The sequence below is a fragment of the Aptenodytes forsteri genome, unplaced genomic scaffold, assembly GCF_000699145.1.
Source record: "Aptenodytes forsteri isolate BGI_AS27 unplaced genomic scaffold, ASM69914v1 Scaffold183, whole genome shotgun sequence".
NCBI lineage: Eukaryota > Metazoa > Chordata > Aves > Sphenisciformes > Spheniscidae > Aptenodytes > Aptenodytes forsteri.
Window position 1 is genome coordinate 977351 of NW_008795918.1, and position 13806 is coordinate 991156.

The 13806-nt window shown below is 36.8% G+C and overlaps 1 protein-coding gene across 1 annotated transcript in view; it reads right to left on the minus strand.

Moving 5' to 3' along the window:
- Positions 1-9598, minus strand: part of FAM117B (family with sequence similarity 117 member B) — a 22897-nt gene extending 13299 nt beyond the window's left edge. The window contains exons 1-3 of the mRNA XM_009284645.2: positions 9497-9598; positions 4456-4548; positions 3828-3941 (exon numbers count right to left, since the gene is read on the minus strand). Coding sequence (XP_009282920.1) covers positions 3828-3941; positions 4456-4548; positions 9497-9583 — 294 coding nt within the window. The 5' untranslated portion in view covers positions 9584-9598. The remainder of the gene's footprint in view (positions 1-3827; positions 3942-4455; positions 4549-9496) is intronic.
- Between the last annotated feature and the right edge of the window lie 4208 nt (positions 9599-13806).

Consider the following 13806-nt stretch of genomic DNA (forward strand, 5'->3'; position numbering starts at 1 on the left):
CCCCTCCCTACAAGAAGGACGTTGAGGTGCTGGAGCGTGTCCAGAGAAGGGCAACGAGGCTGGTGAGGGGTCTGGAGAACAAGTCTTATGAGGAGCGACTGAGGGAACTGGGACTGTTTAGCCTGGAGAAAAGGAGGCTGAGGGGAGACCTCATCGCTCTCTACAACTACCTGAAAGGAGGTTGTAGCGAGGTGGGTGTTGGTCTTTTCTCCGAAGTAACAAGTGATAGGACGAGAGGAAATGGCCTCAAGTTGCACCAGGGGAGGTTTAGATTGGATGTAAGGAAAAATTTCTTTACTGAAAGAGTGGTGAAACATTGGAACAGGCTGCCCAGGGAAGTGGTTGAGTCCCCATCCCTGGAGGTATTTAAAAGACGTGTAGATGAGGCGCTTCGGGACATGGTTTAGTGGGCATGGTGGTGTTGGGTTGACGGTTGGACTCGATGATCTTAGAGGTCTTTTCCAACCTCAATGATTCTATAATATTCTATGATTGGTAAGACATTAAGGACACATGCTTCCCAGGAAAGGGAAAGGAGGGGGCTTGACGGTTCATAGTGTCAGGTAGCAGCATAACATCAGCCAAGTGCACTGAGGAAAAAAAGATTATTTTGAAAGACCTAACCATTTATTCTGTCTGGCTTCAGCTCTGGCCTCAATTCTAGTTTCTCTATTAAATTAACACTTAAAATAAAGGAAGATCCCATTGGTTTGACTCCTGTTTACAAATTTAGTAATTAATTCAAAATCCAACATTCTCAGAAGCATCCTGAGATCACCTGAAGAGGCTATGGCCTTTCTGCAAACCCCTCTTCCTGTAAAGAGACAGAATGGAACATTTCTGGCATCATGAAAACAAACAAACAAAAAACATTCAATTGCTCTGGAAAAAAATGTAGTCAGCAGCAGCAAGGGCTTGATCAAGTTCCTCACTTGGAGTTTACCTGGTCTCTGTGAAGGGACTACCGAGGCAATTTCCTACCACATTTTGTCGGCCTCGTCAGGAATCCAATTCCTTGAGCTCAGAAATCTTTGACTGTAGAGGGTCATACAACAACTGCAAGTTTCCTTCAAGTTGGGAATGTAGAAAAATTTCTAAATGTTCTAATCGCTAACTGCAAGTGTTTCCACACAGTGCATCCCACAAATCCTGAAGGAACTGAGCGGCTGCCTGAAATTCTAGTTTAGCAGTTCCTTAGAAAGGAATGAAAAAGCTTAGGAACTTTGCCCTTGATGCCTACAGTTACAGATTTCCACTCTGACTTAGAAAGCAGCCTCTAAATGCCATTAATCTAAACTCTTCACTTACTCTTTTTGAAACCTTCTGTAACTTCCCCCTTCGCAAGTAGCTTGACACAGCTGGCACAAAGTTTACCAAGAAAAACAATGGTTTGTTTTGTAACACAATGCTGGAAAAGCTGCTTTGCCTCAGTTTATATTTTATAGTCTGTTTCACAAGCCCAAAAACTAATTATCTGTTGTGCAATATTTTATTCACATGAAGTTTGGCAGAATGCAAAAGACCTCCGTACAAGAAGCAAAATTTCATTAGCATAATAATAAAGTAATTATGATGTGAAAAAATTTATATACATAATTGGGGGGGTATTTTTCAGAGTAGTAGCATCACTGTTCATTTTAAAAATTAAAAACCACTAAGATTATCTATGTTAAAGTGACAGTAGCTTAGCATTCAGAAACCTACAGGTTTGTAAAATACCAAGCCAACCCTGGTAGAGTGCATGTAATTCTCCAGTGTACTGAAGGGCCTACACCAAAAGCTCCTCAGTACACTTTTTCGTGGTTGAAATGCCTCAATTGCCCACAAGTACAGAACAAATTTTCAAACAAGTTCTACAAATTTGGATAAAATACCTGCATCAAGTATTTTGACCTGCCCCCCCCCCCCCTTTTTTTTTTTTTTTTTTTAAAATGTGTCTCTCCAATTTTCATAAACTTTCTCAAAAAAGCCTAGAAAGGGATTGGGTCATCTATTTGCCTTTCTTCTTTCATCATTTTGGACTGTTCTGACTTGAGCTACAGCAGTCACTAAGATTAGCAGCGTGCTACACTGCATCCGTACTTCAGTAAAGCAGATCAAAATGTAGGAATTTGTACTAGACAGCCTGTTTAAAATTCAAACTGTTCTTCTGCTATACAGAACAGGAGGAAGAAACAGCTTCTGTTTCAAGATTTAAAGAGTTTGAAGAAGTAATTCCTAAATTATGTCAAAAAATGTAATTCTAAAAAAAAAATCCTAAATACGATACTTCTAGTAGCACAGAATTCAAACTAATAACAAACTGAATTCAAGAGGCATTTATGTCCTGAAAATTCATGACTCCTAATTTAAATGAACTACAGCAGGGATAAGTTAGGGTCTGAGACAAAAGATGCTACTGATTTTTATACTATGTAGGAGTTAAGAACATTTCAAGACAAATTCGAAACACTGTTCTACTTTCTTATTTCCAGTCTTGAAGTATAACAGATACACTCAGACAGCTGACTTCTATCTATGAAAGAACCTGGCTGCTCAGGACTGTGTGTATGGTTCTCCCTTCTGTTTTTTATTTCATCCGTTATCAGAATGGGTAAGTACCTGTAGAACAGGACACATGCTGATGTCACAACAGCTTCCCTCCCTGGCCTAAATTATTTCCGGAAGGATGAAAACTGTTTCCTTTCTGTCGTTCCATCAACTGGTATCAAAGTACGATATTTACTAGAACAATGCTAAATGCATTTCAGGAGTAATTGGGAATATGATTAGATTTGCAGAGAAGCTTCACAGCTGAAGTACTTTCTCAATTCACAACACTAACAGTTCCACAGTTTCTTTCAACTACATTGACTTGCAAGGCAATTGTGAGGGATTCGTTCTTTTTGTAATTGTGTGTATACCATAAATACACGTTCATGAGATATAGTGAGGGGGAGGGGGGGGGAAGGTTTTTCTCTGGAAAAATTGACCAAACTTTCCTATTGGTTTTCTTTAAGTTATTCAAGCGAAACAGACTTGAAAAAGGATCTGTGGGTCTAAAAGCCTGTAATTTTTTTCCACCTGCTGTCAATTGAGCTAAAAATACTACCTCTCTGCAAACCTGACCTCATTAACAGTCTTGAGATAAAACTAAAACTGCACACAGAACATGTGGTGGCTTAACCATCACAATTTTTTAAGTGATTACTACGTAAAGTCTCAAGGCATGATAAATGACAGGGAAGAAAAAAAAAATCTTACAAAGGCTGAATGAAGCCATCAAGAGTATAAACATTTTTAATAGAGTACATAAAAGTCCCACTGAATAGCCTTTCATCAGGTAAGCTCTCTAAATCAGTTCATCATAGGATTAGACAAGTGCTATTGTCAAGACACAAAACGTGATCAGCAAAAACTACAATTTTGAGTGTACCATTTTACCACCAGTTTGCTCCATGCCATATTCTACATACAAATTCGTAATTGTTACAGCAACGCGTAATGAAAAAGATAATCTGTGGTTTTAAATTAAACTTATCTGTCGTCCTTTTGTAGAGTCTGCAGAATGCACTTTAAGAGTCTTGCTTTGAGGAAGGATCTAACTATCTGAAATTCTTTGAAAGTGGGAGTTCAAAGCCAACCCAGCCAAGTAGCAAAAAGATCTGGGACCCCATACACTCGAGGAAGTCTAAGGAAATGGATCTATTTCATAGAATTCAGCTGTAGCTACAACGTATTTAGCAGTATGTGGTATTTCTAAGTTCACTTTAAGACAAATCACAACCTTGAAAGGAGTTAAAAATAGTATTAGCTACTCAATATGTCCAAAAAGCGCACAGCCTTACCTGACTGTGGTTAATGGCTGCATGGTTACCATGAAATGGAGACTGTCTTTCTTTATCACGATGATGCCTACTGCTGTGTTTGCTTCTCTGCAATTGTTGACGTAGTTTTGCAATCTAATAAAGGAAAAATTCACATCAGATTGCACCAGATATATTCAGGTACACACATAGTTTCATCAGTTTATTCCATCACTTAGTTAAAATTCTTTACTACCACAACGTTCATAATTATGGCCAGCACTAAACTAGACTCAAGTTCTTGCAAACCTAACATGTTAGCTATCAGTTCAGCTGAAGCCCAGAAGATACCTCTGGAGGATTAATGAAAGAACTTGAAATACATAGTTTGAAAGTCGTTTGGTTGCTGCTGTATTTCCTCCTTTGATGAGCAACGTCACCTGCATTTGACACTTTCTTTCCCACACATTCAGATCAAAATTTTTAATATATGAAATTATTACATGAAATCAATACCAATGAACAGCTATTTCTTATTTTTTACCAAGCCCATGATCTGTATAATAAAACAAAGCTGTACAATATTCATGCCTGCCTGAAAACTCACAGTAACAGTGCATACCAGTAAAAAATTTAATCCAAAGGTATCTCAAATAATAGTATTTCTGACCTCCTTGAGTTGATCATTGCTGCCCCATGATGCTGAACGTTTGTGTGAGCTTCTCTTCTTTTCTAAATATTCTTCAGCCCAGGCACTTTCTGTCTGCAGCAAGAAGATTACAGGATTAATTTGAAAAAGGTAATTCCTACTTTCTGGCAGAATATTTTGAGACAAGCTAGAAGAGAGAACAGTGTTAAGATTTGCTAGATTCAGAACTGCGAGTGAAAAGCAGTCACTGACTAGAAGCCTTTCTGACAAGTAAAGTATGAAAAAGTGGAGTGAAACTATGTAATTTAAAAAAAAACCTACACAAAAAACCCAACTTTCAGACCTACTCTAATACAGGAATGTGCTAGCTTCCTTTCCAAATTATTGAGCATAAGGCAGCATTAAAAGCCAGATGTACCACAAGCTGCTATAGAGCTCTGAAGAACCAGTACGACAGTGCTGAATTTGGGGGAGATGGTATATTTTATTTCATTTCCTGCACAGATGCTGACCTTGTTATTTCTGATGCATTAGCAAGGGTAGCTTGGTGTAAACATTGTGAAAGCCTGCACCAGTACAGCTTCAAAATCATGTTCTTGCTGAGAAAGAATGAGAATGAGGAAGGCAAGGCATATAAGCACCACTAGAGCTACTGCAAAGCAGGCAATTAATTTATTAATGCCTCAAAGGGCTTCAGGTTCACAGTTGTCTCAGGCCAAGCAGAAAGCAACACAGATAATACTAAGCTAGTTTCACTAAACCAACAGAGTCATTAACATTTAATAAAGAAACTTACAAACATACTGTGGTAAAAAAGTTCTGAGAAATTGTAAGTATCATTAAGACAAACTGTATTTATTTAAGGTAACAAAATGCACAGGCAAGCCTGCGATAATACTACATGCTTTATGGACAGTTTGTATTCCTACCTAGCCGTGTCCAGAATGGCCTTCAAAAGCAGTGAACTGTAAAGGCTCTAAGAAGAGGGATAACAACACCTATCGGGAATCTCCATGCAGTCACAAGAAATACACTGAATGAAGCAGGAGGAAGGATTTCTGGAAGCAGCTTACACACTGAAAGAGACAGCTAATTCCTTTAAATTCACTGTTGCCACAGTGCAGTTCTTAGCGTACAGCAGTGATCTAGCTAACTCATCCTTAGGAGTCATTGATACCTCACTTTCTCCTACAGACAGGAACTTTGATTGCCTCAAAGCTTTCACATCTACAGTGTGCAACAGTTGTTCTCACATTTGAGACTAACAGCTTGCAAGCCACAAGCTGACATTACTTACTCCATCTGTACTCAGAACACAGAAACTCACAAGGCCTTCGATGATGTGGTATTAATCCCCATTTTGCAGGGAAAATGGAGGCGTAACTCTGAACATACAGGTTGCAACTCCCATCAGCTTCAGTTACAGATATAAGTTTCATATAAGTGAATCCTCCACTGTCAGTAGTTTTTCATCTTCATCATTCCAAATCAAAAACTAACTAGGACAAATTTGAATAATAAAGTTAGTAGAGTTGCTTTGAAATTCCTATTTCATAGCAAAATTAGAATCCGTTAGAATCTATTTTTCCAGAAAAGCACTCACTTATGTTCATCATAAAATAGAATAATTGATAACTCCCATTCCCAAGTACCAATCTTTGTCTAGTCAATTCTCAAATGTCCATCTGGAATCTCATCCTATCCTCTAGCTCCTGGAACAGTAAGTTTTAGCCACTAATTCTAACTTCCCAACTCAGCACAACCATTACACTTGCCTACAGGAATCTTATTAACACTCTAATTAGTCTTTGCATTTAATTTATATTCAAGACTTTGACTTAAGATTCAAGACTCACTTAATAAATTAATATCTGATTCATTTTAAAGGATTAAAGGTTGCTTTGATGCTCATTCTCCAAACAAATACTTAGAAGTCTTTTTAGGACAAAAGTAGGTATAATGCTCATTCTCCAAACAAATACTTAGAAATCTTTTTAGAGCAAAAGTAGGTATAAGACATTAAATTGTAGGAAACCTTTACATCAGGACAGAAATGTAATACTATTTTAGCAAGTCTCCTCCTTCTTATTCCCCATATTTTTTTTATAATACTTATTTTCAAGAAACACAGACCCGATAACCAATAGACAAAGAGGGATTTCTATTTCTCTAGGTTCTTAAGTACTATCAATTGCTTATTAGTTGTTACCATTCACAACATCCTTCTGCCTGTTCTAGAATTACAGAGAGAAATGAGTTTAAGGCTAAATTTATCACAGATAGTAGAACACTTAAGAAAAAAGTCTTAGAGGCAAAAACTTTGCAGCTGAAATGAATTATATTAAGAATTAAAAAAATACACAGCAATTGTCTCATTTTAACTTGTATTTTGACACAGCTGTATTTCAAACAACCACAGGCAAAGCCAAACAGGTTTGATTCAAAGGGAAAAAGACACAAGATTACAAACACCTGTTTTAGCAGCACTTAAAACAATTTCTGCATGTGTGAATTCTAGCTAGACCCTAGGACACTCAATAATACACTTATTCATCATCCAACGAACATTCTGCATGTACATAATTCAGTCTGGTTTGATAGAGAGGTTTCATAAAAATAATCAGTTGAAGCAGGAGTCTGATACATAGTCTCTGTGTGACCTGGGATCTCTTACATAGTTCTCAGCTATGACCTATGGGCGTCTCTATAAAGGCCTGCAAGTTGAAGCGTGTCACTAATTGCTGTCGCTTCCCAGTCTGCTTCCTGAATGACTCTACTCCCTATGCCATAAACTCACAGAATCAAGATACTCTGCTTACTCGACTTGAAAATCTTTTATATCTTAATAGATTTAATTCCTGTTCCCTAAACTTGAAATCTGAACACCTCCATTTCACGTCAGACTTTGTGAAATCTGAAATTACACACTGGAGCCAGAATATCTTGAAAGTTAAACTTCATCCAAATACCACATCTTCAGAAACACTAAACAATACAAATGAAGAGTCTATACTATCTTGCGAAACTAACTATTATAAATCACTTTTTAAACTTGTCCCTAGCTCAAACAGTTGCTTTTAAGCACACCAGAAAGATTAAAAGCAACAATGTCTCATCAGTGTCATATCAACACAAGCTTTGGACGTACAGATGTATGTCTGTATCCCAAAATTTTCTACTGGTTTGATAAATTTCAAATTAGGAAGTGCAAACAGATAATTCTATTTCCCTCAGCAGTATAACAACATCAATCACCACTAAATATACTCATTCTGCAGAAATATCCAATGCCCTTTACAGTCTTCCCGTTAATCTTTGCAAATGTTTCCCCTTATATATGAAAGCCCCATTACCATAGCAGCTAGATGTGTCAGAATTGGAAGAAAAAGACAAAAGAAAAATGTAAACCAAAAAGGATGATATCTAATCTAGCTGGAAAATACACAGATTATAAGAGCCCAACCACGACTCAGATTAAACCAAAATGAAGCTTAAAGAGATCAACTGAACATATAGCAAATACTTTGGCAGCAGTATAGAAATATAATTATTTTGAAAAAAGTATTATCCTAAGAAATCAAATATGAAAATAAATAGCTAAGGCACCCACACTGGTTTAGTTCTGCCCTTTAATGATGCCTTTTAATAGCTAAGCATGAACAGCAATTCCTTGTATATGACAGGCCTTCCTTCATCCTCCTCCTCTTAGTATGATTTGCTTACCTTTTTCACCCCATCTTCTAACCATTTTTCCGATTCATTTTCCTGCACAGAAAACTTGTTCCTCAGCTCTCCTTTCTCTCCCAGTTTCTATTTCCACCTTATCCACACGGGCATATTCCCCTCCAAAACACCTTACTTTTCTACTGATCTGCTCTTTGAATTGTGGTCCTTTCTGCAAAACGTATGGATCTTGAGAAGGCCATACAGTAACAATCAACGCTGCAGACATCATCGCTCAACATCCTCCACATTTGAGTAGACAGCACACTGAAACCTACGTGGCCACATTTTTGTTATTGTTACCAAACATAAGGCAGGCTCAAACTCAAGTATGTCCCACATGCTGTCAGTTTCTCTTCCAACTGTGTTTTGCTCATGTTCTTTGGAATTGGTGGAGACCTGTTATTGAAACCATGCTCTAGGAATAGGGATTTAAAATCTGATTATGTTTGGCTCTTTCTTTCACTCTGCAAGTTAGAAATCCACTGCCAGACTGCATCCACCAAAAGAGAAATGAAACGCTGGGATATTTTATGGAAAATCCATCTTGAATCACTTCTGCATACAGTGGGACACCATGTAACAACAGCTCCCTTTAAGGGGAATGATAAAACAACTGTCATGATAAGCATGTAACTCTTGTTAACGCCAGTTTCATTCAATTGTTTGTTGGTTCTGTCTTTACAGGTGGCATAGGACTGAACCATTAAAAGCTCGTGAAAATTTTGTCAAGTTGTTGAAGTTTCTTGGCAAATCCTGTACTTTTTTAATACTTTCCAGTTGAGCTAAATTTGAACATCATTCACGGTTCAATGAGGCAGCTCTTCAATGTATATAATTCTATACTTGGTGCATAGATCCCAGGTGAACATTAAAGGCCTTTTACAATCAGAGGATGAATAGCCTATCATAGAAAAGGCTACAATAACTTTTATACAGGCACTACAGAAGCTTTTTTATTTGGTTTTAAGACAGACATACACATAAGGAGTCACTAACTTCTCTTGTATAAATTTAAACTAAATAGTACTTAACACCAGTGCAATCTAGTGTACTGGACACCGTAAGAACAATGAGAAAACAGATATGGAATACACTAGTGTTTTTCTGAGGCAAGAAGAAAGTGGAACTCTCTTAAGAGATATTACAGTTCACAGCCTTTTCTTAAAGAATGCAAATAATTCACTTACGTAATAGCAAAGGTAGGATACCTGCAATTTGAAAGTGCATAGGAACTTGCAAGCAAGAAAGCTAAAGTGAATGTTTTCAAGGGAAAAGCTTCTTACATTTAAATCCTGTCTTCACATTTAACTACTCCAAAGACAAAAAACTATCCTACCTGTGTGGCTTTGTCTCTCATACATGGAGCAGCTTGTCCGTGATTATCACGAGGCCACTGTCCAGCAAGGTATGGAGCAGCAAGCATATCCAATGAGGAAGTCCGGCGAATAATGCTGGAAGGGCTTGATGAAGGTGGTCTTGACTTGTCAGCTAGAATAAGAACACTTGATTAGACAGAAAGCAAGACAGAGAGCTTAATTTTTTTCATTGCCTACAAGAAATTATATCAAATTGGAACTACTATGTTATTAAGTATAACTACTTAACATAGTTATATACTGTAACATAGTATAACTACTATGTTATTAAGTATACAACAAGATACTTTTAATATAGGAATTAAGTTTGTTTTTCCAGACTCTAGTCAGTTTTAATAAGCAATGAAATGTGGTTTTATGGTTTCCTTAAAAACATCCTTATGTCACAAATGTTGTATTGGTAGTCACACACCACCATTTATTCCCTCAAAGGTGCAACAGTCATTGGATTCTTAATGATGAAGGCTTGGAAGAAATAAAAATAGCTAAGTTTCCTCATACATAAAGGCTAACAAAGAAAATCTGTGCTGACCTTTTTCAATTTAATGCCAAGTTTAGAGTTCATCCCAAGCCCTTTACCCTTCACCTACTAAAGTAGGTGTATAAAGTATAGTGTCAAGGGACACTATAAACTGACATGTTTTATTAACCACCCAGTATACGGTATATGGCAGATTCATAAAGAGTTACGTCTAACCCTTAGATCCAGAAGTCAACTTTGATAAGGTAATGATTTACATTTTACAAGATAATCAAGACATCTCCTCCCTTTACATGCTACCTGGTAACTACATTCATATTTGCCTGACACTACACCTTCTGCAACACCTCATTCTTAGTGTTTACATTGATATCACTTTCCAGAACAATTTAGATACTAACAGGAACCCTTACTGAAAAAGGTTAAATATAATAAGCACAGGAAGTAACATGAGAAGGAAGAATATGGTTAAAAACAAAAATTTGCACCTATCCCATCTGTCAATGATGTCTTAAGTAAAGTGGCAGTAAAAGACTACACTGCAAGCTAATAAGTATAAACACTGTGAAGAAAGGTTCCTCAAAATAGTAATTGAGGTTTGTTAAAGAGACTGACAAGCAGGAAAGACCCAGGGTTTAGATACACATATACCCTCACACATTATTAGTTACTAGCTATTCTAGATGTAAAATGCAAATCCAGAGACCACAACGATCTAAGCTTACTATCAATTCATCTACTCCCCACAGAACTATACCTGAAAGAATTATGTATTAATCTTACCTACAATGAATACAGAGACCTAAAACAAACGGCTAGAACACAGCAAACAAGATACAGAGATCAGATGGAAGCCTTACAAGGGCACTGGAAAAACTCAGTCATATGTCCTTCCGAACCATGCCTTATGATGGATTCTGCACTAAAAGTCTAAATAACATAGCAATTTGTATTCTACATAAACTTATTTATGGCCAAAAGAAGGTGTGCCTGATTAGTGTCTGACTGCTAGTCAGAAAATAAAAACACTGCCATCAGAAGTCCAGAATTCAATTTCTAAGCCGTTTCAATCTACTAAAGATACACAAATATTAATAAAACCTGTTAGGTACAGATTTCAGTGGTGTGGACAACATCTTAGTCTCATAGAACACCAGTCTTTCAAATGTAAGTCTAGTGACATTCTATACTAAATATCCTCATGCAAATTTTGCATTAGAAATGTACACATTAAAAGTGTAGAAAAAATATTTAAATTCAACTATAAGGAAATAATTATTAGCACTATAATCAGCCACATTCACATAAAGCAGTCCAGAAACCTCATCTGGTTTATTATTTTCACTAGTACCAACAATGATAAAATCTTACTACTGAGCTCACAGCAGATCTGCTCTCAGGGAGTAGCAGCAAAGTTCAATTTTTGAGTTACCATGCACTTAAGACCCCCCCTGTATCAAAGAAACTCTCTGACTACTACTACCACGATACAGCACACTGAAGGGTCTGTTTGTATCAGAAGATTTCAAAATGATTCCTTTTGTCTGTACCATGGGAGAACGTGGCATGCTAATGCAACGTGTCATTCCTTAAAAATTACACTTGCTTCCAAGGTTATATCAAACATGTTATTTGTCTCAGAAATAGCTGCCATACTCTCCCTATTTATTTTTCTTCTGAATTATTATTCTTCCTCTTCAAGAAGCTTCTCTCTCTTTACCAAGGGGAAACAGAAAGGATGTGAAAAAAAAATTAAAAATCAGGAAGTATATGTAGTCAGTCACATCATCTGCAAAGGCACTGCAGCAGACAGCTTCAAAACTGAAGCAGCAGAAACTATTACCCTCTTCCCTCCCCCACAAAAAAAGTGGAAAGAAAATTTTGCTGGGCAGAGAAAATGAAAACTGAAGAGCCTGTTTACTATTTAAGTTCAAGGGAAGCTACTCATTTCAAGGCACAAAGCCTGTAAGTACTCTCTTTTCCCCTGATTTAAAAAAAATCCTTCGAGGAATTCTGTTTTCAAATTACTTTTATTTAGATGGAACAAGGATCTTTGGTATGTTTTTACTTACTTTTCCACCTTCACAACATGTCTTAATACAAATTGCCAGTCTACTACACAACACTTCTTGCTGTTTCAAAACATTTCAATGGGAACATATACAATTGTTTTCATTGCACTTTCGTCTACAATACTTGAAGCAAGTGTTCAGCTGCTATTTTTCCTTGATGTGACCTACATAGAGATAACAGTTACAACAGCTGTGGCTGATGAAAAACAATGGAGCTGTTTCATCAAATAGATGCTTCTTAAATATTAGATCTGTTTAATTGGCCTGATTATCTCTTTAAACCAATATTTGTGGTAAGTGTCAACCCTCCTATCCATCCACCACTACTCTAAATCTATTTACAAACAAAGTCTTTCTTCAATCTGGCAAAATAATAGAACAAAACATAAGCAGAACATACACAATACAAATCAACAAAGTCCCTAATGTGGGCAAATAACAAGCAAGTTACCATGTCTTCACAAGTCATTGCAGTACAACTGACCAACAAGTTGCCACAGGTCAACTGGCATCACACACATCTATTGCAATTGTGAAGTCAGGCACCTCTGAAGGCAACTTAAGCTAAGGCAGTCTAACAATGTGACTGAAGAGGAAAATTGAACAAATATAGATGCTTACCAATAACTAACTGAAAGGTAGGAAAGAGAGCACTGACTTGGGGGGGTCTTAACATACAAGTCCTACAACTACAATTACAACTGAAAAAGGAAATTACAGTGTGAGAACACATAACTTTGAATTGGATACCTCACAGGAGAAAATTGCTATATATAAAAGAAAGGAAGGAAAAAAAAAGAGGGAAGGTCTTACACATAAGGAAGTCCCAAGAGACAAAACACTGAAAATTCATCTTTCAATTTTTCAGGAACATTTCAGAACTGTTGTTAGAACTGCAAAATAAGGATTACTGCTGAAGTGTAACTTGAAGATTGATCTTATAGTCCTGTTGATATCTTTCTATGTATTTGAAATTAAAAGTTTTGAGAAAGGAAAATAAAGACTCCAAAGAGACATCTTCCTAACAGACACCATGAGAAAACAAAACAAAACTAGCAAGCAGCAGAAAAAGCCACTGGAAAAGCATAGGACACCATTAACCTCACAAAATTCCCTGACAGAGATCTAATTGAAGCTTTTTATACAGGTAGAATATCCCAAAAGTGAGAAAGAGCGAGACCCAACTAGCTGTTCTAGCATCTAGGCATACAGCTGACCTTTTTGTTCTGTTTTGGTCAGCCTTTTCCTCAGAAAGGACATTCGTGGGATCTCTCCCATGCATAGCTGTCTTTTCGCAAACTCATACAAAACACAACAGATCTCAGGGGCTTCACCTACTTTTTATGTTTCGTTGAAAGTGTTCAACAGGCTCAGACAGTATTAAGAACAGACACACAGCACAACTGTGTATATTCCCTTTGGAAGACAATCCTGGCTATTATCTTCACATAAATGTAAAAGAACTACTCGCACTTTTGCTTCTAGTAATTCAAAGTGATCCCTCGGTAGGAGAGTGACCGAATTAATGTTGTTTTACAAAACCAAACGTCAGAAAGCCCAAGATGCTCAAGTTACTTAATTTTAGTGAATGAAAAAATCTTTAATTCAAATAAATTTGAATTTGAATCTTGTTGGCCACAAGAAACCTAAAGTATGATGCTGCAAAAATGAATTCACTTTTTTTTTTTTTTTTTTTTTTTTTTTTTTTTTTTTTTTA